This window comes from Rhinoraja longicauda, chromosome 4, assembly GCF_053455715.1.
Source record: "Rhinoraja longicauda isolate Sanriku21f chromosome 4, sRhiLon1.1, whole genome shotgun sequence".
Classification (NCBI taxonomy): domain Eukaryota; kingdom Metazoa; phylum Chordata; class Chondrichthyes; order Rajiformes; family Arhynchobatidae; genus Rhinoraja; species Rhinoraja longicauda.
This window is the reverse complement of record NC_135956.1, coordinates 45,118,604-45,142,502: the sequence shown is the minus strand read 5'-3', so window position 1 is coordinate 45,142,502 and position 23,899 is coordinate 45,118,604. Positions and strand designations below refer to the sequence as shown.

The 23,899-nt window shown below is 39.5% G+C and overlaps 2 protein-coding genes across 7 annotated transcripts in view; one reads left to right on the top strand and one right to left on the bottom strand.

Moving 5' to 3' along the window:
- Window positions 1–14,651, top strand: part of snrka (SNF related kinase a) — a 32,134-nt gene extending 17,483 nt beyond the window's left edge. For all 3 annotated transcript variants that reach the window (XM_078397650.1, XM_078397652.1, XM_078397653.1), the window contains exons 3-6: window positions 3,179–3,320; window positions 4,097–4,309; window positions 9,618–9,749; window positions 11,679–14,651. In XM_078397650.1, coding sequence (XP_078253776.1) covers window positions 3,179–3,320; window positions 4,097–4,309; window positions 9,618–9,749; window positions 11,679–12,861 — 1,670 coding nt within the window. In that variant the 3' untranslated portion in view covers window positions 12,862–14,651. The remainder of the gene's footprint in view (window positions 1–3,178; window positions 3,321–4,096; window positions 4,310–9,617; window positions 9,750–11,678) is intronic.
- Window positions 14,652–19,504: 4,853 nt separating this feature from the next.
- Window positions 19,505–23,899, bottom strand: part of ano10a (anoctamin 10a) — a 47,870-nt gene continuing 43,475 nt past the window's right edge. For 3 of the 4 annotated variants that reach the window (XM_078397646.1, XM_078397647.1, XM_078397648.1), the window contains exon 13: window positions 19,508–20,107. In XM_078397646.1, coding sequence (XP_078253772.1) covers window positions 20,021–20,107 — 87 coding nt within the window. In that variant the 3' untranslated portion in view covers window positions 19,508–20,020. Of the gene's footprint in view, window positions 20,108–23,899 lie in introns of all 4 variants that reach the window. The other variant, XM_078397649.1, reaches the window with a different exon arrangement.

The following is a 23,899-nucleotide window of genomic DNA, read 5'->3' as shown; positions in this document are numbered from 1 at the left end:
CAAAAAAATTGTCTTGACAAATGTAGGCCATTACGATAGGTACATATTTTCACATAAATTACGATGTGTAAAAAATGTCACATTTTCGTGTCCAATTATCGGTAGAAACCTAATACAAATTTTAATTTTACAAAAGTTGAGGAAAGTCTGGAACCATAAGTTTATATTATGTATTACATGGCTCTATGAAGTAACACACACAAGTAAAATTTTCCCATCAAGTAAACAGAATACACGTTTGCATACAAATAAAAATAACATTAAAAAATCTCTCCAGTATCATATTTATACACATATATATGTCCCGAAATGGAACAATGAAATTCTTACTTTCAGCAGCACAACAGGTATGTAAACTTATTACTCTGTAAAACCTATAATAAACATTTTTAAAAGTTCAGTATATATATAAAAAAACAAATAAACACAATAGTAGTGCAGTCAAAAATAATGCACCCAAGTCTATATTTCGGAGCCTATTTGGAGGTTGTAATGTTTACAACCTGATGCTTGTAGGGAAAAAGCTGTTCTTGAACCTGAATGCTACAGTTTTCAGGCTCCTATACTTTCTTCCCGATGGCATAAGTGAAATGTGAGCGTGGCGTGGGTCTCTGATGCTGGTTGCCTTTTTGAGGCAGTGACTCTTGCAGATCCCTTCGATGGTGGGGTGGTCAATACCCATCATGGACTGTGCAGTGTTCACCACCTTTTATAATCTTCATTCCTGGGAGTTTTAGTTGCTGAACTAGGCCATGGTGTAACCAGTTAATATTCTCTCTATTGTACACCTGTAAAAGTTCAAAAGAGTATTAATTGACGTTTGAGGGATATGGGCAAAATGCAGTGAAGTAGAACTCGTTTAGACGGGGCATCTTGGTACACATGAGCAAGTTGGGCCTAAAGGTCTGTTTCTATGCTATATGGCATTATTAAAAATCTCCCTATCATTTTGTTAAAAGTATAAATTTATTTTCACCAAACCTCTACCTTGGCTTATCATCTTGTCCTTTATAATGCTTTCCACTGACTAAACAAGGTAATCTTTTGCACATTATATACTTGTAAGTATCCTTTTTTAAAATAAAATGACCATTGAGTTTTGTTAACTCATTGGGTTACAAATGTGTCGTTTGTTTTTGTGCAAAACCTGATTTTTTGGGGGGCAATTTAGAGGTGTGCTCTGCTTCCAAAATTCAATAGCACTAAATTTTGGACGCTTAATACAGCAGCCAACAACTATAATATTGTACAAGGAAAATCTCTACCCCATTAACTGAATTGATTTGAATTGAATACTTTATTGTCATAGTGAAATTCTTTGCTTGCATACCATAAAGGGTGCTTACAAAGTACCCCCGCGCCAGCTCCCCCTTTGTTCTCCACACCTCCGCCTCCTCTCGCACGGTCCCCCCCCCCCCCCCCCCCCAGGCTGGGTCCTATATTGGCCATTGTTCTCCCCCCTCCCTCACCGCAGTCCCCCCTTCCACATGACTGCCATACTGCCTCTCAACTATCACCTCAGGGTCCTCTCCAGATGCCTCCATGGCTCCGACCCGGGCCCTAGCCGCAGTCTCCGCAGACCCAGGGGCCGTTGGCTACAGGCTTCGTCGACTGGTGAGGCCCTGGCCTCGGCTTCTCAGTGGCACGTCTGGAAGGCGTCTGCTGCAGTGGAACCCCCGGAAGGAAACATAACATGCATGACCCTGGGTTGTCTTCTCTTTATCCTTTATTTTGCCAATACTGTGAAAGGATTAATTTTATTTCTCAGTTTTCATTTCTTAGAATGGCCATACACCAGAAATATGAATATTATTCCCCTCCTCATCTCCCTTTACAGATGTAAATAAGTACAATGTTCATTTTTAATTCTGAGCATTTTAAAAATAAGATTAACTCTTACAGTCAAAGTTGTGATTCATACGAGACTCCATATTTAATAAACTCGGAAGAATAACAAAACACTTGCAAGACGTGTATATGCAACAAAAATATTGGAAAATATCCAGATTTCTAATCTGACTAATGCCATCTGTCTGAGACGTTCAATTCTGGACATATTGCAGGAAACAACTATTTTGAGCATTTGAGTTGCCTGTGGAAACTAACTCTCAGTTCATGCAAGAGTCAGATTTTAGAATAATAGATACAAATATATAATTTAAGCCTCTTGTTTGGTGGGAAACTAACTAGAACAGCTGTGTCTGGTTTTATTATTCCATTCTTTTGTGTCCATCATCTATGTTTCAAATGTTGCATCACTGTCATCGTCCGTCCTGAAAAGGGCGCAAGCTTCCGGCGACAATCAGTGGGAGTCATCACTTGTACAGTAGACGATGGTGGTAGCAGAATTAGCTCAGGACACTTCGAGTTTCCAGCCCCGTGACGTGGACGCTTCTGCTATGGGGCCTTATTTCCATTGATATCAATTTAAACTAAATTTGAGTGGAGGTGTGTTTATTTTTAAACTGGCAAGCAGACCCAGTAAGTTAGTTCTTGCACCTCTATTACTGCTATAGGAGTCTCAACTCAAGTATTTTCCTGGTTCCCATTAACATAGAGATCATTGGAGAGTTATAATCAGATGTCAATAAAATTAATCATTACAGTAAATTGCAAGAAAACTTAATCAGCTGAGCAAATTAACAAATATTGAAATCAAAACCTAATGGGGAAGGGGTGGAAACGTGCAAATACTATTACTATAAATATTTGTACGCTGGATGAACCTGGAACAAAATAGAAGCAGTCCAATTGTATCACAGACCTTTAGATCTGCTTCTGCTAGAAGTAGAGGGAGCAGATATTCTGAACTAATTGTCTCACTTTTAACTTTAAAGATAACTAATGTAAACATTGTGAATTTCTTTTAAGAGGGAATGGCCCCTTTTACTGCAAAGTAAAGTTTACAATGTTTGGAATCAATGGGTACTGATTATGGATGATCGGCCATGATCACATTGAATGGCTCGAAGGGCCGAATGGCCTACTCCTGCACCTGTTGTCTATGTATCTATGGAATAATAATGTAATGGAGTAACTTTGGAATGTGTATTTAGGCAAATATTACACAAATCCAAGCGCATAATTCTATCAAAATTTAAAAATCAAATTCAGACATTTGGATGTGTTTTTTAAATGTAGGTGTACAGTTTAACGTTTTTGTGCACTATTTTTGCAGATATCTGGAGCCTGGGTGTTATTCTCTTCATGTTGGTATGTGGCCAGCCGCCATTTCAAGAGGCAAATGACAGTGAGACTCTCACCATGATTATGGACTGCAAGTATACAGTGCCAGCCCATGTCTCCAAAGAATGCAAGGAGTAAGTAATCAGCTGCATTTTTATGAATACTATTTTGTAAATCTTTACTTCTAAATAATATAAAATAAGATTCTACATTTAAAACATCTGCGACACATCTGTACAACTTGACAAGGAGATTACAAAACTATAATTTAAGAATAATTATGACATGATGTCAATAGATATCCTTAAAGATATTATTTTTCATTTATATATAAATGTTGGCTCACTTATTGATTAGTTAGTGTGTCAAAGGGAGAAGGCAGAAAAATGGGGTTGAGAGGGAAAAATAGATCAGCCTTAATTGAATAGCAGAGCAGACCCAATGGGCTGAATGGCCTAATTCCGCTCCTATGTCTTATGCCCATGGCAGGTTTGGGCACACATATCCATTTAATACAGTAAAGTAAGTCTCTCGGGAATGGTGATGAATAAAACATTGAACACAGATTTTCTTGAGAACTCCTGAAATCTAGTTTCATTTAAGGCTCTTAAAAAGGCAGTGGAGACCAATTCTCTGAATGCATTCAAGAGAGAGCTGGATAGAGCTCTTGAGGATAGCGGAGTCAGGGAGTATGGGGAGAAGGCAGGAACGGGGTACTGATTGAGAATGATCAGCCATGATCACATTGAATGGCGGTGCTGGCTCGAAGGGCCGAATGGCCTCCTGCACCTATTGTCTAAAAAAAACATTAGTTTAGAGGTCCTATCCTCTCAATCACTGAAGGCAGTGATTCTAAATAGTTTAAACAGGCACAAGTTAAATGATTTTTTTTTAATGTTATTTCCATCAGTCTTATCAATCGCATGCTGCAGAGAGATCCAAAACGAAGAGCCTCACTGGAGGAGATTGAGAATCACCGCTGGCTGCTAGGAATTGATCCTTCACCTGCAACGAAGTGCAATGTACCTCTTGTCTCTTACAAGAATCTATCTGATGAAGAGCACAATGGCATCATCCAGCGCATGGTGCTTGGTGATATTGCAGATCGGGAAACTATTATTGAGTAGGTATAGTGGAATCCTCCACACAAAAAGCAAGACATTATCAATACTGGCTTCTTTTTCCAAAGTGCGTTATGAAAATACTATTTACTTGAAGTATAATTATTTTTAAATTGATGGATTTAACACATGGCAAAAGATAAATTTGGGCTTTGTGTTTCTGTTTTGCAGAATCTGGATGTTAAGCACATTTTTCACAAGATATTAAACTTTTAAAGGAATGAAACATTTAAGTATTGAAACCTCATCACCACCAAATATATTTACATTTCAGGACAGTATGTTAAAAACTTTACCACTCTACTCATAAAATATAGCCGACCTTCACAGGTGGATAGAAATTAAAATAGTCATTAAAATAAAACAGAAAATGCTGAAAATAGGTTCGGCAGCATCCATAGATATCAAGGGTTAATACATCAGGTTGATAAGGTTCTGGATGGAGTTGGTAACTTCAATGACTTTCAAAAAGTGCAATCTGGTTTCACATGTGCAATTGAAAATATGTTGAAATGTCATCGAGTAATAATTAATAATGCTCAGTGTATTATGCTCGAGAACCTAATGTGTAAAGTATTATGCAATTAATAGAAAATCAAAAAGTACAGCACAGGAACAGGCCACTTCGGCCCACAATGTCAGTACAGAATATGATGCTGTGATAAACTAATCTCTTCTGCTTGCACAAGATCCATATCTCTCCATTCCTTGCATATCCATGTACCAGTCTAAAAATCTCTTAAATGCTACTATTGTATCCACCTCTACCACCACCTTTGGTAGTGTGTTTCAGGCACTCATCACTCTTTGCCTAAAAAAAACACTCCACACATCTCCTTAAACTTTGGTCCACTTACCTTAAAGCTATGCCATCTAGTCTTTGACATTTCCACCCTGGGCGAAAAAGTTCTGACTGTCTACCCTTTGCACGGCAGGTATAATTTTATCTACTGCTATCAGGTCTTTCCTCAATCGCTCATGTTTTTGGGAAAACTATCCAAGTTTGTCCATTCTCCTTATAGCTAATACCTCCTAATCCAGGCAGCATTCTGGTAAACCTCTACTGCACCCTTTCCAAAGCCTCCCCATTTTAAGACCACTGACTTTTTCAATCACATTTGTAACAAAATGCTATGTCAAAAATATTAAAGTTGTGGACAGATACATGTGTGTACAAAAACACAATAGGTATCTCAAACTTTTTGCAAGATTCTGTAGCATTATGTTAAAATGGCTGATTTTCCTCAGTTTTGAGATGGGAACTCGGCACTTGATATTGGCCACTTTTGATCTGAAGGCAGGAACATATCAACTTACCAACACACTAAATCAGCACACTGGCTTAATGGACCAACTCTGGACTAAGGAGTGAAGCAGATGCCAAATCTTCTGTATTTCTGAACAATGAGATGATGGATTATTTTTAATATTTAGTGTTGTTAATGCCAAATTTGTTATTTGTCAAATGTATCTGTAAAATCAAGATGCTGTGACACCCTGGTGAAAATACATTAACTTAGACAAAGATGTGACTGTCAGTGTGTCATCAGTGGATTTCCACATTTCCTTCTGATTTAGAAGGTGGCCATGTGCCCCCAAAGGCTATGCTGGTTCTGAGTTGTCTTGTTCTCCTACTCAGTTCCCTGTAACCTACTCTCTCTCACTTGTTCATTAACACTTCTGCTGATTTTCCCACTATTCACTTAAACTAGTGTTGATTTACTATTACCCATTAATATTATAATCTGCATGTCATTGGGATGTGCTAGGAAACTGCAGTACAATATTGAACATAGAACAATGTAGCACAGGAACCTTTTTTGTCCACAGTGTCTATGCTGAACTTGATGCCAGTATAAACTTACCTCCTCTGCCTGAATGTGATCCATGTCGCTACATTCTGTGCACATCCATGTGCATATTTAAAATCTTCTTAATCTGCCTCCACCATCATTCCTGGCGATGCGTTTCGGGCATCCATTCTGTGTAAAGGAAAAAAACCATGCCTCACATCTCACCTTTGAACTTTACCCCTCTCACCTTGAAGCTATGCTCTCTAGTCTGACATTTCCACCTTGCGGAAAAAGGTTCTAACTGCCTACCCTTTCTTTGTCTATCATAATTTTACCTAGAAGGATACCCATGCAATCATGGGGATAGCAAGCAAATTCCACACAGCACTGAAGGTTAAGGTTCAAGTTTATTGTCATATTAACAAGCATAGTGTGGTACAGGTACTATTAAATCTTGCAACAACATCACAGGCACATAGACTCCAGATAAACACACAAGAATAAATTATAAATAAATGACATATAAATTGAACATATACTAAAGGAAATAAGTCTGCAAAAAAAACAAGACCATAGTGCAAAAAACATAAGAAAAAAACCTGATACATAGTAGTGCAAATGTGGGCCCTAATGTTCCGTTATCGAGATAAAGTTAGGGTTGTCAAAGTTGCTTCAAGAACCTGAGAGTTGTAGGAAAGTAGTTGTTTCTGAACCAGGTGGTATGGGATTTAAAGCTTCTGAACTTCCTGCCTTATTGTAGCTAGGAGAAGAGGGCATGGCCCAAATGGTGGGAATCCTTGATGATAGGAGACTCATTCAAGCCTCACAGATGTGTTTTCAATGGAGGGGAGGTTGGTGCCCGTAATAGACCGTGCTGAATGCACCACTTTTTGCAGCTTTTTGCATTCCTGTGCATTGGAATTGCCTAACTAGGCCATGATGCACCCAGTCAGGATACATTCTATAATATATCTATCAAAGTTTGTTTGAGTATTCTGAGACATACCAAATCTCTCCAAACCTCCAAGAAGGTAGAGGTGCTGGTGAGCCTTCTTTGTGATTGCATCTCTATGCTGGGCCCAGGGCAGGTCATCTGAGATGTTAACATCCAGGAATTTGAAAAGGTTTCCAAGATTTTTTTTGGCACCTGTACAATTGATGCCTTTTGTAGTGGCTGAGAACGTCCAAGCACACCACTGAGCGGTTAATGATTTCCTTGATACCATTTGATCTGCACAGGACTCTAGCTCTCTGTCAGGTGTGCTGGATGCTTTTCGTGAATTCACCATTTTGAAGGATGCTCTGACATCGGCCTCAGCGACTGAGATCATGGAGTTGGCAGGAACGCTGCGAACTCGCATAGGTGTGTCATTGTTTTCCCTTCCAAAGTGTGCATGGAAGGTGTTCAACTCATCTGGAAGAGATATGTCATTGCCACTTGTGCTACTCTGTTTAGCCTTGTAGGAGGTGATGGCGTGGAAGACCCGCAATAGCTGTTGAGCGTCCGTCTGTGATTCCAGATTAGTTTATAATTGTCGATTAGCCATCGTCAGGAATTCATACTTGGATTTCTTATCTGATGGCTTGCCAGTCTTAGACACACAGAATTAGCCCACTGAGTCTATTGAGTCTCCTGGTTCCTCTAGGACCTATGGTTGGGGAAGACTAGGAATATTTTTGTAGGCACTTACTCGTCCAGACATTTCTTTATGAAGTGACAATTGGCCTATTCATTTCGGTTGTCTGATGAATCGTTGATCATGGCCCTGTCCACCGACTCAAAGTGGCCCTAAAACCACTCCCCCGTCTCCTTGACTAGCTCTTTGTGGTCCTCTTCAGCAATGCTGTGCTCTTCTGTCTCTTGTCTGCAGGCTAGAAGAAGCTCAGTAGGTTGTCAGATTTTCAAACATGCAGGCGAAGGATGGAGCAATAGGCATTCATGATGGTGGTATAGCAATGGTTGAATAGACAATAGACAATAGGTGCAGGAGTAGGCCATTCAGCCCTTCGAGCCAGCACCGCCATTCAATGCGATCATGGCTGATCACTATCAATCAGTACCCCGTTCCTGCCTTCTCCCCATACCCCCTCACTCCGCTATCCTTAAGAGCTCTCTCCAGCTCTCTCTTGAAAGCATCCAACGAACTGGCCTCCACTGCCTTCTGAGGCAGAGAATTCCACACCTTCACCACTCTCTGACTGAAAAAGTTCTTCCTCATCTCCGTTCTAAATGGCCTACCCCTTATTCTTAAACTGTGGCCCCTTGTTCTGGACTCCCCCAACATTGGGAACATGTTTCCTGCCTCTAATGTGTCCAATCCCCTAATTATCTTATATGTTTCAATAAGATCCCCCCTCATCCTTCTAAATTCCAGTGTATACAAGTCCAATCGCTCCAGCCTTTCAACATACGACAGTCCCGCCATTCCAGGAATTAACCTAGTGAACCTACGCTGCACGTCCTCCTTGGGCTGGTGTGCCCATGTACAGAGAATTGGAGGTGAGCCATGTTCCTGCAACAGAGTACACAACAGTCTCTCATGTCCCTCTGGCACAGAAGTCTTGATTTCCGGTCTAATATCTTGTTCTAGTGTGACTAATGTGTTCGGTTTTCTGATTTTGATGGTTATTTGTTAATGTTAGTTTGGCAGATACATTTTCAAGCTAGCATGGTTGAATTCCCCATTGATGAAGTGGAAGGAACTGGAATATGTCATTTTGTGCCCGTTGATCACGGTACCCAATTCTTCAACTGCCTGCTTGTTGTCTGCCTGAGTAGAAACGTAGACTGTGGTCAGGATGAGAGTGGAGAACTCCTTTAGAAGGTAGAATGGTCGGCATTTGACCATCAGACATTCCAGGCCGGAGGAGCAGGATTGGGACATGATTGACAATGCCAAACACCATGAAGTGTTTAATAAGAAGCAGATGCCGCTGCCTCTTCCTTTTTTCGGACTCCATGGTCCAGTCAATGTGGTGGATGGAAAAATCCTTGGGCTGGTGTGCCCATGTACAGAGAATTGGAGGTGAGCCATGTTTCTGCAACAGAGTACACAACAGTCTCTCATGTCCCTCTGGCACAGAAGTCTTGATTTCCGGTCTAATATCTTGTTCTAGTGTGACTAATATTGGCCAGAATGATGCTAGGGAGGAGGTAGCAGGCCCCGATGCTTGTCTTACCCAAAGGCCTCCCCAGTGTCCGATCCAAGCCCAGGTTGCTAAGGTGTGAGACATCTCTACCTGCAGACCAGATATCAAACTATATTTGATTTAGTTATTTTTATTTGTGAGAAGGAATTTTAAAAAAAAAGTATTTTGCAGTCTACCTCAAATTTATTTGTAAGTTAATGGGCATTCATTTTTATTAAATCTATTTATATTCAGGACATACCAAAACTCTTTTAAGTGAAACATTGGTGTTTAAGTACTTTTGAAATGTGGTCACTTGTGACAAAGGGGTTTCTCAAAGGATATGCTGGAAATGTTTCTTATTCTAAATAGTTGTTTGTTCTTTTAGGTCACTGGAAAGTAATAAATACAATCATATCACTGCCACTTACTTTTTGCTGGCTGAAAGGACCTTAAAGGAGAAACAGGAGAAAGAAGTCACCCGTTCTTCCAGTCCAAGCCACATCAAAGCTCAGTTCAGGTATAGATACATAGACTGCACTTGTTGGTTAACATATATATTTTGAACTTCGAGGCAAAGTGTATTTCTAATGTAAATATAAATTCCTCATGTTTCTAGATCTAATATTTTCTGTGGTGTGGGCATATGCACATACACGTAGTAACTTTTCCTGCAACGTAGTCACATGCAGTTTTTTAAAAATTGGACACTGCTGCAAAGTTTCAGAGAATGTGAAGGATAAAATTCCTTGGTGAAACTGCTTCCCTTTGGAGTCTACAAGAGAGGTATCTGTTTTGGAGTCTGAAACATTTACTTCGAGGATACCTAAATGTTATGCAGAGGTAGACAGAAATGCTGGAGTAACTCAGTGGGCCAGGCAGCATCTCTGGAGAGAAGGAATGAATTTAAACCAGCATCTGCAGTTCTTTCTTACATATGTGATGCAGAGGTGTTTGAAACAGCATTTTTCTTCCAGTTTAAATGAAGAAGCTTCTTTACAAAGGGCTAAATGTACCTTCTACTATAGGTTCAGGGGGAAGGAAAGTTGAGTAGTTAATTTTCACCTGAGGAGTAGTAATGCAAGTAGTTGTGGTTGTGGGCCTTCCTTGGCTAAATGGGTTCCTTTTTTTGATCTTGGAGACATTCTTATAACATGCTATGCATGCATTTTGATCCCAGGGATTTGCACATTGAGCATTTATCAAAGCTCCCAATCAATCTAAAGCTCTTTTCCACAGACAGATTTCACAGTAGAACATTTTGTACTTAGTTTGCATCTGGGAAGATCACAAAGATTTACAACCTTTCAGAAGATATAACATGTAAGAGATAAATGAAAGGAACTGTTAAATATGGAATGCTGTAGAGTATGCTTCAGAGACCAGAAAGGTTTGTGGTAGAGATTGACAGGCTCGGACTAGAAGAACATAAAACTGATCGAATTCTAGGACTACAAGACCTTAGGACCAGATTCTGGTGAACCTTTTTCTCTGCAAGTTTTGTTTCTGAGCTATTCCATTTGAATTTGCAGGTGATAATGAGATACTCTAAATTTCAAAATCTATATCATTGCGTCTTGTTTCTCCAAAATAGTTGATTCAGTCTTGTATTAGTTTAGGCTGAAAGATTACTTTAAATTTTGTAAATGCATGATCATATTTTTTTCAGTTCTTCTATGTATTTTCATTTTCATGTTTTAATTTATTCAGTGCAAGCCATAGCCACATCTTATTTCGCCTTCTGATTTATCCCGTAGCTTTTTCATGACTTGTATTTGTGAAAATATCAATTCAAGAATTACCCCTTTATATCAGTGCATTAAAAGACATTCAAACTGTTCACTGAAACTGAGACAACAGTATCATAATTGTCATCGGTTCCAGTCATGGTATTTATCAAGATTTTAAATGGTAATCTCATCACACCTGATTGTGTAAAGTGTTTTCTTTCCGTTTGGGTGCGTTAGTCGCACCTAAATTAATCATACAAAGAGACTGGTTCTTACAATTTTATAAATAGCATAATCGGTCTGGGAGCTTTTGATTCTTTGACATCTAAATTTTGATCTTTCCGAACATGATAAACACGATAACTGGACGAGACCTCAAGGTATTTTCAACTGTTGTGTCTCAGTAGGTGTATTTGTACCATGAATACCAACATTAAGTGTCCCTTTGAATTTGGGGATTGTATATGTAGTATTCAGTTGTTCATATTTTCTTTATTACCTGCATAACATTGTGTTTTAGCACATAAGATTGCTGATGGATTTGCTGTAAGAAATAAGTAGGCTGGATGTTTAATATAAAATAATGTATATATTGTATGAAATAATGTTTAACTAATAAATCCCAAGTTTAAATTTATTACCATAAAGCCTCATAGGAAATTAAAGAAAGTGACTGAAGATTTTGTTTCCTTTTTTCTCTTATTTGTTTTCGAAATTAGGCAGTCCTGGCCTACAAAAATTGAAGTGGCCAAAGATATTGAAGACATAACATCGTCCATTATCCATCCTATGTCAATTACTGGAGTCTGTTCCTCATCCCGCACTGTGGAATCCACCATTAATGGGCACCGAATGAAAGCTGGTGAGCCTGCGAAGAAAGAAGAGTCGTCAACAATTGGAACATCTGGAAAGTCTGCTGCAAACAATAGGACGTGTCTATTCAGAGTGGAAGAGGATGAAGAGGATGATGATGATGATAGAAGTATAATTCCTCTTCCCACTCCAGTGGTTTTGCGACGTAAGCCTTCCATAACAAACCGGCTTACCACGAGGAAGAGTGCTCCTGTTCTTAATCAAATATTTGAGGAAGGAGAGTCTGATGATGATTTTGACATGGATGATAACCTACCACCCAAGCTTAGTCGATTAAAGATGAACATAGCTTCGCCAAGTACTGTGAATAAACGGTACCATAAACGGAAAAGCCAAGGCCGTGGATCAAGTTGTAGCAGTTCAGAAACCAGTGATGATGACTCGGAAAGTCGCCGACTTCTTGACAAAGACAGTGGGTTCACTTACTCCCGGCACCGGCGTGATAGCAGTGAAGGGCCTCCAGGGAGTGGAGGAGATGGAAGTGGGCAAGGCAAATCAACTGATGGGAATGCTGGTGTTGACAAGAGCAGCCCAAGTGAAGGCAACAAAGGTGGTAGTAGTCCTTCCAATGATCCCAGTGGGAGCACCAACAGCACAGGAACAAGAACTCGCAATTGTGTAACCCAAGGACATTCTTCCCAGTCACCCAAAGTGGCAGAGGATTTGGTAGAGAACCTGAAACTGATGAGCCTATGTCTTAGTTCCCAATTACAGGGTGGCAACAGTAGATACATAATTGAACCAACATCTGGGATTCGAATACGTGAGAAATCAGCCTGGAAAATGTGCATCACCTCGAGCAATGTTATAGAACGAACCTCTCCCTTGACCAATAGCAAGTCCTATTCTGACCAAATGGCTGACCTGCTGAATGTGCTTGAAATGTCAAAAGAGAACAACATGAACTTGAAGAATAATGTTCTACAGCTACCTCTTTGTGAGAAAACTTTCTCTGTGAACATTCAACGGAATCCTAAGGATGGGCTGTTGTGTACCTCCAGTCAAACCAGCTGCTGTCAAGTTATTTAAATATGTTTAAACTTGATTTAACTGTTATTCTTGCTGGTTACACTTTGACTTCCTTGGCAAAGTGAAATTATTTTAGTCTTGAGCTTTGTAAATGGACTTCCTGAATTATTTATTGCAATGTTTGAATTGGTTTGCTCAATATCTTGACAATGCATGGTCTTTGTGCATGCTACTCGCTGCTGCTTTAATTTTCCAACAAGAAAAACATGATTGGGGCAGATTTTTAATTTCTTGGGAGTTTAGCATCAGCCTTTCGGCTGTATGTTGTTAATGGAGCTAAATGCAGTTAAGTAAATTGTTCACTTTGTAGCTCTTTGTGTGCACATGAAAGGATAGAGTATATCTATATGGTTTAAACCATTTGATCAAAGAGTATTAGGTTTAATTACATACTCTAGTGTACATGACATAAAAGAACCAAAGCAATAAATGAAATATTGCAGCTCTTGTGAAAACATTTCAATATTCCAAGCCTGGTGAAATGCTCTCTAAAATAAATAATGGAGAGTCTTAATTTGTTGATTGCAGAGAACTCACTTTAGGGCGGGTTAGTCTATATTGACTTAAACTCAGGATAAGGCAAACTTGAGCAAGAATTGTAAGGTGCTATAATTGGACGGAGTTAGGTTGAACTAAGTTTTCTGGTTATTAGTGTCCATGACACAATGTTGCCCCTTTAGTGAGAAAGCCCTGCACTTAGGCTAGCTTGTCTCTTCATCTGTGTATATGTTTGGATCTATTTGTTCTGTCAGTCTGTGGGATAGGCCATGGTGTAGTGATTGGAAATAAAGCAAAATTGCATTGTCTCTTGCAGGCCAATAAGATGTAATTTGTTGGAAGGACAATGTTAGAGTAGCTATGATTTAAATGTGAAGTACTTACTGCGTTTGACCTGCAGTGTGAGATTTGAAATAGCTCCCTTCCTGCTATTGAAGGGTCCTCCACTGAAGCAAATAAAATCACATTAATGCTTCAGAGGAGAGATTTTCAATGTTGACCTATAATGGGAACTTGTCTTTTATTAAAAATGGTTTGTGAATGGTTTCTATTAAACTGTAGTTTATGAAAAAAATTAAACCTTTCCTATTCCATAGGTAAATCAGCTATGCTACTGTAAATAGGGAGTGTTTATCATCTCTAACGTTGAAAAGCTTCCTTGAAATATAGATCTGAATGGCACTGGCAGTCGCTTTCCATCCATTTATTTGGCAGTATATGTATGTTCCAAATTAAAGTTGCAGGAGAAATTGGGTGGGTTGGGGGTATTTCAAGTTGTTCTTAAAGTATATTGGCATTCCAGTTTTTAATGATTTGATTTTCATTGTGGGAAATAACAAATAGTGAACGGAATTCATAGCAATTGTGTAGATGCAGTTGCTTTTGGATTATTGTAAATAGTTTTGTTTATATTTTATGTATAGCCTTGTGATGGCACCTTTTAGAACTCCTACCGTGTGTATTTGTTCAAGAACTGTAAATTTGTGTATACACAGTACTGGAGAATTACAGTGGTGTACAGTTGTCAGATTGAACTAGATTAATGTCGGTGGAAACACCCACTGTTTAACTGTCTGTATTCTATATGGAGTTGTCCCAAAGTGAATGACCAGTAACGTGTTGTATGTTGTGCTGCATCGTTTGGTGCAATGAAAGGAAAGAGTAACCACTACTTATGAATGTTATTGGACCAAATAATGTAACAGTCTCAAAATGTGGCATCCCATGGCCAACCTGTCTTCAAAATGGTAATTTCATGTGTAATAAAATAGTGGCTGATTTCTAGTCAGTTGTGACTATCAAACCATTAAATATGTTAAATTATTTGAAGTAGAAAGCTGAGCTCATTTTGGGATTGACTCTTACATGTGTAGATGCCAACAAACCCTAAACTACCATCTTTTCTTGATAGTTTAAGGTCATTGTTATCTCTCTGATAACAATTGATATTGTTTAATTATAATCATGGGTTCTGAGGTACAGTGAAAACTTTTGATTGTACTTGCATAAGCCTGAATAGAGTGCAAAACAAAGCATACACAAATACAGTTGGTAATACAAAGAGAAAAATAAACAGTGTATAATATAGTGTTACATAAGTGGAATAAGAAGTACAGGGGCTGCAACAAGGTAGATTAGAGATTGGGAATTCATCCCTAGTATACAAGAGGTCAGTTCAATAGTCCGATACGGGAAGCAGCTGTCCCCGAGTCTGGTGTAGAAGAGGGAATGATCAGGGTATGAGCAATCCTTGATTATGTTTGTTGCTTTCCAAAGGCAGCGTGAATTGCAGATGGAGTCAGTGGGGAGATTATTTTGCGTGATTGACTGGGTTGCATCCACAACTCTATGGAATTTCTTGGGGTCCTAGACCGATGAATTGCCAAACCAACATGATGCAAATTGAGTTATATTTGCTCCTAGGCACACTCGACCATCTACGTTAGCACCATTGATGCGGACCACCCCACCTCATGCAGTCGATGAACTCTTGATCTAACATTGCTTACACTATCTCCTTCCTGCACTGTCTCATCACAAAAGGTCAGACTAGTTCCTTTGTTGCTACCCTGGGGTACTTATGAAAACATCCCCAATTTTTTTGGCAGGAGGTAGTGGCAGGGAATTGTGGAAATTATTTAGACAATTAGACAATAGGTGCAGGAGTAGGCCATTCAGCCCTTTGAGCCAGCACCGCCATTCAATGTGATTATGGCTGATCATTCTCAATCAGTATGCCGTTCCTGCCTTCTCCCCATACTCCCTAACTCCACTATCCTTAAGAGCACTATCTAGCTCTCTCTTGAATGCAATCAGAGAATTGGCCTTCACTGCCTTCTGAGGCAGAGAATTCCACAGATTTACAACTCTCTGACTGAAAAAGTTTTTCCTCATCTCGGTACTAAATGGCCTACACCTTATTCTTAAACTGTGGCCCCTGGTTCTGGACTCCCCCAACATTGGGAACATGTTTCCTGCCTCTAACTTGTCCAACCCCTTAATAATCTTATGTTTCGATAAGATCCTCTCTCATCCTTCTAAATTCCAGTGTGTACAAGCATAGCCGCTCCAGTCTTTCAACATACGACAGTCCCGCCATTTCCGGGAATTAACCTAGTAAACCTACGCTGCACGCCCTCAATAGCAAGAATATCCTTCCTCAAATTTGGAGACAAACTGCACACAGTACTCCAGGTACGGTCTCACTAGGGCCCTATACAACTGCAGAAGGACCTCTTTGCTCCTATACTCTACTCAACTCTTGTTATGAAGGCCAATATTCCATTGGCTTCCTTCATTGCCTTCTGTACCTGCATGCTTCCTTTCAGTAACTGATGCACTAGGACACCAAGATCTTGTTGTACGTCCCCTTTTCCTAACTTGACACCATTCAGATAATAATCTGCCTTCCTATTCTTACCACCAAAGTGGAGAACCTCACACTTATCCACATTAAACTGCATCTGCCATGCATCCGCCCACTCAGCCTGTCCAAGTCACCCTGCAATCTCATAGCATCTTCCTCAGTTCCCCCAGCTTTGTGTCATCTGCAAATTTGCTAATGTTACTTTTAATCTCTTCATCCAAGTCATTAATGTATATTGTAAATAGCTGCAGTCCCAGCACTGAGTCTTGCGGTACCCCACTAGTCACTGCCTGCCATTCTGAAAGGGACCCATTTATCCCCACTTTGCTTTGTCTGCCAATCAATTTTCTATCCATGTCAGTACCCTACCCCCAATACCATGTGCTCTAATTTTGCACAGTAATCTCCTATGTGGGACCTTGTCGAAGGCTTTCTGAAAGTCAAGGTACACCACATCCACTGGCTTTCTCCTGTCCATTTTCCTAGTTACATCCTCAAAATATTCCAGTAGATTAGTCAAGCATGATTTCCCCTTCGTGAATCCATGCTGACTCGGAACGATCCTGTTACTGCTATCCAAATGCTCCGCAATTTCGTCTTTTATATTTGACTCCAGCATCTTCCCCACCACTGATGTCAGACTAACTGGTCTATAATTTCCTGTTTTCTCTCTCCCTCCTTTCTTAAAACGTGGGATAACATTAGCTACCCTCCAATCCACAGGACTGATCCTGAATCTATAGAACATTGGAAAATGCTCACCAATGCGTCCATGATTTCTAGAGCCACCTCCTTAAGTATCCTGGGATGCAGACCATCAGGCCCTGGGGATTTATCAGCCTTCAGTCCCATCAGTCTACCCAACACCATTTCCTGCCTAATATGAATTTCCTTCAGTTCCTCCATCACCCTAAGATCTCTTGCCACTGGAACATTTGGGAGATTGTTTGTATCTTCCTTAGTGAAGACAGTTCCAAAGTACCGGTTCAACTCGTTTGCCATTTCCTTGTTCCCCGTAATAAATTCCCCTGCTTCTGTCTTCAAGGGACCCACATTTGCCTTAACTATTTTTTTCTTCTTCACACACCTAAAGCAGCTTTTACTATCCTCCTTTATATTATTGGCCAGCTTACCTTCATACCTCATCTTTTCTCCCCATATTGCCTTTTTAGTTATCTTCTGTTGCTCTTTAAAAGAGTCCCAATCCTCTGGTTTCCCGCTCTTTGCTATGTTATACTTATTCTCTTATTTTTATGCTGTCCTTGACTTCCCTTGTCAGCCACGGGTGCCTCTTACTCCCCTTAGAATCTTTCCTCCTCTTTTGGATGAATTGATCCTGCAACTTCTGCATTATTCCCAGGAATACCTGCCATTGCTGTTCCACTGTCTTCCCTGCTAGGGTCTCCTTCCATTCAAATCTGGCCAGCTCCTGCCTCATGAATTCCCTTTGCTATACTGTAATACTGACACTTCCGATTTTCCCTTCTCCCTCTCAATTTGTAGATTATATAACCATCAGAATAATCTGAACAAAGTCCAAACCATTGTCTGTCATTTTTTCCTTCAGACACTGCATGACTACTGAGTTCCTCCAGCAGTTTGTTTTTTGCTCAAGGTGCCAGTATCTGTAATCTCAGGTCTGAGTGATTTGCACATCTGTCCTGTGCCATTAGTCTTCCAAACTCAAAATGGCATTACCATAAATAAACTAGGAACTTTAAAAAGCAACCTCTGCACTTTATTTCTCTCCTACCTGTTCTTAAAATCATATTGCCAGAGGGGGGGGTATGGTGTTATTAGATATCAGTACACCATGACTGTTTTGTAGGGTCTATCTTAACTGTTGCTATCCCTTGATGAACTGATACAGCAGGAGAAACTTGTCAAAGTTTTATGTACCAAAAATGCAAGTGCTCTTTTAAATGGAGGCTCGACTCACTATTTTTGCAAGGCATTCAAATCAATCCTTCAGGAAACTGATTCTTACAATAATTTAAAGATTGTATATTTCACCTAGATTCTGCTAAGGCAGACATGGAGCATGCTTAATCATATTTGCTGTTACCATAAATGAAAACTTCAGTTCATCCAAAACTCTGATAATTGTATCCAAATTTCTTCCAATCAGCCTGTGCTCGAGTTTGTACTCACCCTGGCAATTTTAAAATGTTATGCTTAATTAAAAAATGTTCCCTGGCCTCTATTCTACATACAACCTTTTTTAGTTATTAACTACAAGATCAATGGCATTAAAGAATCATTTATCAGGCCTCCATAGACATCTAGAAAGTCTTCAACTACCCTGCCCCAAGTTTTGGAATTTGCACCTTAAATCTCAACCACATCCATTTAAGACTAAACTGCATTTATCTTCTCCAATCGAGTTAATTTTTCATTAATGTTGCTGGTGCATGCCTTGCATCTTTTGTCATCTTACTGGTGATTAAAAACTGAAAATTTGAGACTGGTATCTTCAGCAAAATAAGTGCAGTGGAACCAGAACATGATATAACTAGTCAGCTTGAATGGGAGATGATCGTTGCTACATTCTAATTGTATAACTGAATGATCTAAAGAAGTTGAATTGAAGGCACGTTATTCATGTAAAACATTAGTTCTCGTATACCATTTTACTTAAGTTTCAAATCTGTACATTAGGTTAAAAGCTGTTGACATTTGGTAGAGTTAGGAAGGTAAAGACCTGCAAGCTATGTGTCCCATTTGTCCTCAAGCTAAGACTATACAAGACTCCCTTTGAAGCTCGACACAAAATGCTGGAGTAAGTCAGTGGGTCAGGCAGCATCTCAGGAGAGAAGGAATGGGTGATGTTTCAGGTTGAGACCCGTCTTCCCGAAACGTCACCCATTCCTTCTCTCCTGAGATGCTGCCAGACCCGCTGAGTTACTCCAGCATTTTGTGTCTACCTTAGATTTAAACCAGCATCTGCAGTTTTTTTCCCCTGTACAAGACTCCCTTTGATCCAGCTGAAAATGAAATGTTATCACCGCTTTCCATTTTAACTTTTTTAGTATCCATTTTTTTCCTTTGGGTAAGTAACTTAGTTTCTACGTCTGAACTTCAAGTGATAAGTGATAAAATGTTCTTCATTTTTTGTAAAGAAATGTCTTAAGAATCCCTATCACAATTATAGGGATTCCACCATAGCCACCTCAATACAGAACTGAAGCAGAACCAGCTCAAGCTACTCAAATGAAAGAGTGCATGGGTAACTTCAAGGTCTACATTCACATCTGCATTAGGAAATTGTCAAAGTTGTTAACAGTTTAATATGCAGATTTAATTATGGCAAACAACCTATCGTGCTGAACAATTTGGAGGCAGAATGTAATTGCTTCATGCACAATTTGAGAAAAGTTATAGGGTGAGAGGCGCAGTCTCATTTATTGTATTTGTACATGGATTTTTCTTAAACCCAAACTTCTTACATAGTTAGAGACAGCAACTTTTATACACACGTTATAATTCAACTGTGGCACAATACCAGTGACAGAATTACTCCAGCTATGTCAAAATTATGCTCAGGTAGATGATGTAGTTCAAATGTCACCCTCAAATTTTCAAATATTTCTCCACCCTGTTCTGGTATATGCTTTGTTCTGTGCCATACAACTTGAATTATCCTCATGCAAAATCACAATGATTCATGCAAGACTATATTAATGGGATACATTTAACACCATGCTGATATTTTCCTGCTAAATACATTTTCACATCTATTACAACTTTTAATCTTTGTATATGGCTTAATCCACTCAAGGCCAATCACAGATCTCTTCATAATTTTTTCTTTCCTTCCCATGTTTTTTTCGTTTCATCAAGTTGTTCTTCCATTTCCATTGATTCATCAGCTTCCTTTATTTGCTGTGGGAACAAATATTAGATTATTAAAGTCACAAAATTTGGTGGTGCCTGCCTTAAGTATGGCAAGAATACCTCTTGCATTGTCTTACAACCCAAAAGTAAGTAGATCTTGGAGGAAACACAGTAGAACTGGTGTTCCATCTCTGCAAAATTTCACTCCATATCCTCCACCACCCACAATTAGTCTGAAGAGTCCCAACCCAAAATGTCACTTATCCATGTTCTCCAAGATGCTGCCTGGCCTGTTGAGTTACTCCTGCACTTTGTGCCATTTTGTGTAAACCAGCATCTGCAGTTCCTTGTTTCTACTGTTGACAAGCTGGATGCCAAGAGGCTGTTTCCTCAACCCAGAGATTCTAAAATTAGGAATCACTGAGGATAAGAGGTCTGCCTTCTGGGACCAAGATGTGGAGGCATTTTGAAAGACTTTAAATCTTTGTGATACTGTGCAAAGGTTTATAGATTATTGGTTGTTGAATATAATCAAGTCTGACAGTAAGATTTTAAACATTAAAGGTATCTGAAGGTGGAGATGAGAAAAATGGATGAGACAGTAAAGCAATCTATGCTTATGGGATGCAAAATAAAATCCATTGAGACCAAAGACTTGCATGTTTGCAGCATCTTTCACTGCCCTATTGTATCCTAAACCTCTGAAGTATATGGAGAAGATTTGAGTAAATGAACTAATGACCTGAGCCCATTATTGCCACAAAACCCAGTATTCATACCTCTACCCTTCTTTCAGTACAAAGTTGCTAAACACAACTAAAACGCTGCATAGCACAAGGTGTAAATTAGTAGATCAGAAGAGAAGCAATGACATACAGCAGGTAAAATAAAATCTGAACATTGAGGAAAGCATCATGGTAGTGGATTTAGAGGGAAAGATTACAGGATATAATTGAGAATGAATGGCTAATTAGTACTCATATACATGATTGTTGAACTCTGGTCTAAAATGTTCATTTATTTTTACCAACACTAATACAATAAATGCTCCAATAATATATGCTGAAGATTTAAGATTCATCCAATTTCTAATTTAGGAAATAATGCCTGTGCTGTGTATTGCTTTCAAGTCTGTTGCATTAAAAAAAAAGTATCTTGTATCTCCTATCTCAGATGGGTGTGAAACCTGTATTCTGACCAACACTATACCACTGCTGACCAGTTTCTCAATCCACTAAGAATAACGCTACCACAGCCCACCAGTGCTACAAAAAATCCCAGTCATACCTCAGGACCAAGAACCCCTATCCCAACACTTCCCAATGGTGGAAATAAGAGCAGGAGTCATTCAATTGGCTCCTTGAGCCTAACCCTGCAATCAATCTTCGATAAACTAACATTGGACTCAATTTTGTATTCTTATTTCTTGTTCATAACCTTGATCTGTTTACACACAGTAATAACTTAAAATTCGGCCTGTCCAACTGACACAAGTTCCATGTTTGTTTTCATAACAGAATCCAGCCTGACACTCCAGTATGTATTAAGAGAGCACTGCACTGTCACAGATATTTTAAATTATAGATATTAAACCATGATCATGCTTTCTGTTTTAATGTAGATGAAAAATGTACAAGGCAGAGTTTTGAAGACAAGTAGTTATTCTTGTCATAACCAAAAATACTTCAGCCAACACATTGGTGCTTTGCTGTATGCAAGAGTCTGCTGCACACAGATTAATTGCTGCATTCTCTCCATTACCATGGTGACAAGACTTTAAAAAAGTGCTTAACTGCATGCAAAATACTTTCAGGCGTGAAGTTGTAATAGGCACTGAATAACTTCAAATTTTGTTTATTCAATTCTATTAAACTTAAATTTAAAACAGAAGTGCAATGTTGCAAGTAAATTTTAAAACTTTAGTTATAAAACATCCTTGCCTGTGCAAGATCGATTTCACTCCTTCCCATATAAGGTGGCCCGATTGTGTGCTCCATTAATCTCATTGCCTCTGTTGGTTTGGCCCAGTTTCATAACCTACAACGCAGCTGCATTACTGAGAAGCATTTGGAGGCGCTGGGTAATGTGCAGGAATATTGAATAGTTTCGTTTTGTGAAATAACTCCTACCCCAAACATTGCTTGTCTTGCAGGTTGTGGTTCTGGGAAATAAGGGTGCCAATTTCAAAATGCAAGTCTACTAATTATGGATTGTTTTTAGGTCATTATAATACGATATCCTCATTAAATCTAACAGTTTAAAAAAAAATCTGTTTAGAATATGGTTTCTATAAGATGGTAAATTCACTGCATAGATATGTCATGGGTCAGACCACCACATTGCCTTTCTCCAAGTTTTGAGTCAACTATGTTGGTTTGGAATTACAGCCACATTCAAGGCTTGAATGGCCAAGGAACGCAGAATTCCATAATGCAGTAACGAGTTGGATGTTTATAATCATCCAGCATAATTTCAGTATTCCTTTCTGTAAATTTTTTCCCAACTTAGATCACTATCACTCATATTCTCCAATCACTGAGAAACACAACAAATCTGCTAGCATCCTGACAGAGCAAATATTCCTCAAAATCCACTTACAATGAACAGAAGAGCTTCTGATAGTTTGTAAGAATATACAAAAGTGCTTAATACTAATTAAGACCCACCTACTATAAATATCACATGTGGCATGCAGCTTTGATTTATTTACAATCGCCTACACCCTGCAGCAGGACACACAGCCTGACCCCATTCATTTATTAACATATTTTACACAATTATCTATTATGGTTAAAAAAAATTTAAAAGACAAAGTTCAGGAGTAACTGCAGGTCAGGCATAATCTCTGGATAACATGAATAGGTGAATACGGAGAGACACAGATGGGGGTTCCGGGGTGGATATGAGGGAGGAGGTATAGGGATAGGTGCCACATCTCTTGCGATTGCAGGGGAAAATACCTGGGGATGGGGTAGTTTGGATGGGAAGGGCTGAGTGTACCAAGAAGTTGCAAAGGGAGTGGTCTCCCCAGAAGGTGGAAAAGGGGTGCAGATGGAAAGATATGACTGGTGGTGGGAGCACGTTGAAGGTGGGAGAAATGTTGAGAGAATGATGTGTGGAATGCGTGGTATAAAAGGCAAGGACCAGAGGAACTCTATCCTTGTTCCACCTGGGGGGAGAAGTAGTAAGAGGAGAACTACAGGACACGGAGGAGACGCAAGTGAGGAATCCAGATAAGACAGCAAGGGGAAACAACGTTTACATCTTGGATGTCCTAGAACGGAAAGCTGACGCTTTCCTCGGGAGCAGACACGGCAGAAACAGAAATTAAGAGTACGGAATATTGTCTTTGTGAGAGTCAAGCTGGGAGGTGTAAACTGTAGGGGTTGGTGGCTTTGTAGTAGACGTCTGTTGATTGTCTCCTTCACAGGGAACAGACTGAGCTCAAGAAAGGGAAGAGAGGTATCCGAGATAATCCAAGTGAATTTGACGGCAGGGTGGAAGCTAGTGTTAAAGCTACTGAAATCAATGAGTTCTCTATGAGCGCAGCAGGCAGCCCCGGTGCAGTTGTCAATGTAGCAGAGAAAGAGTTGGGGAATTATGCCAGTGTACCTATGGAATAAAGACCAACGTAACCAACAAAAAGGCAGGCCCATGCGAGTGCCCATAGACACATATTTAACTTGAAGAAAATGAGGAGGCAAAAGAAAAGTTGTTGAGGGCGAGGATAGGTTTTGGTAGACAGATGTAGTGTGTTAGTAGAAAGAAACCAATTCTTTGTTCAAAGAACCGGAAGACCTCAAGATGTTCCTGGTGGGGAGGGGAGGGGGGGGGGGAGTG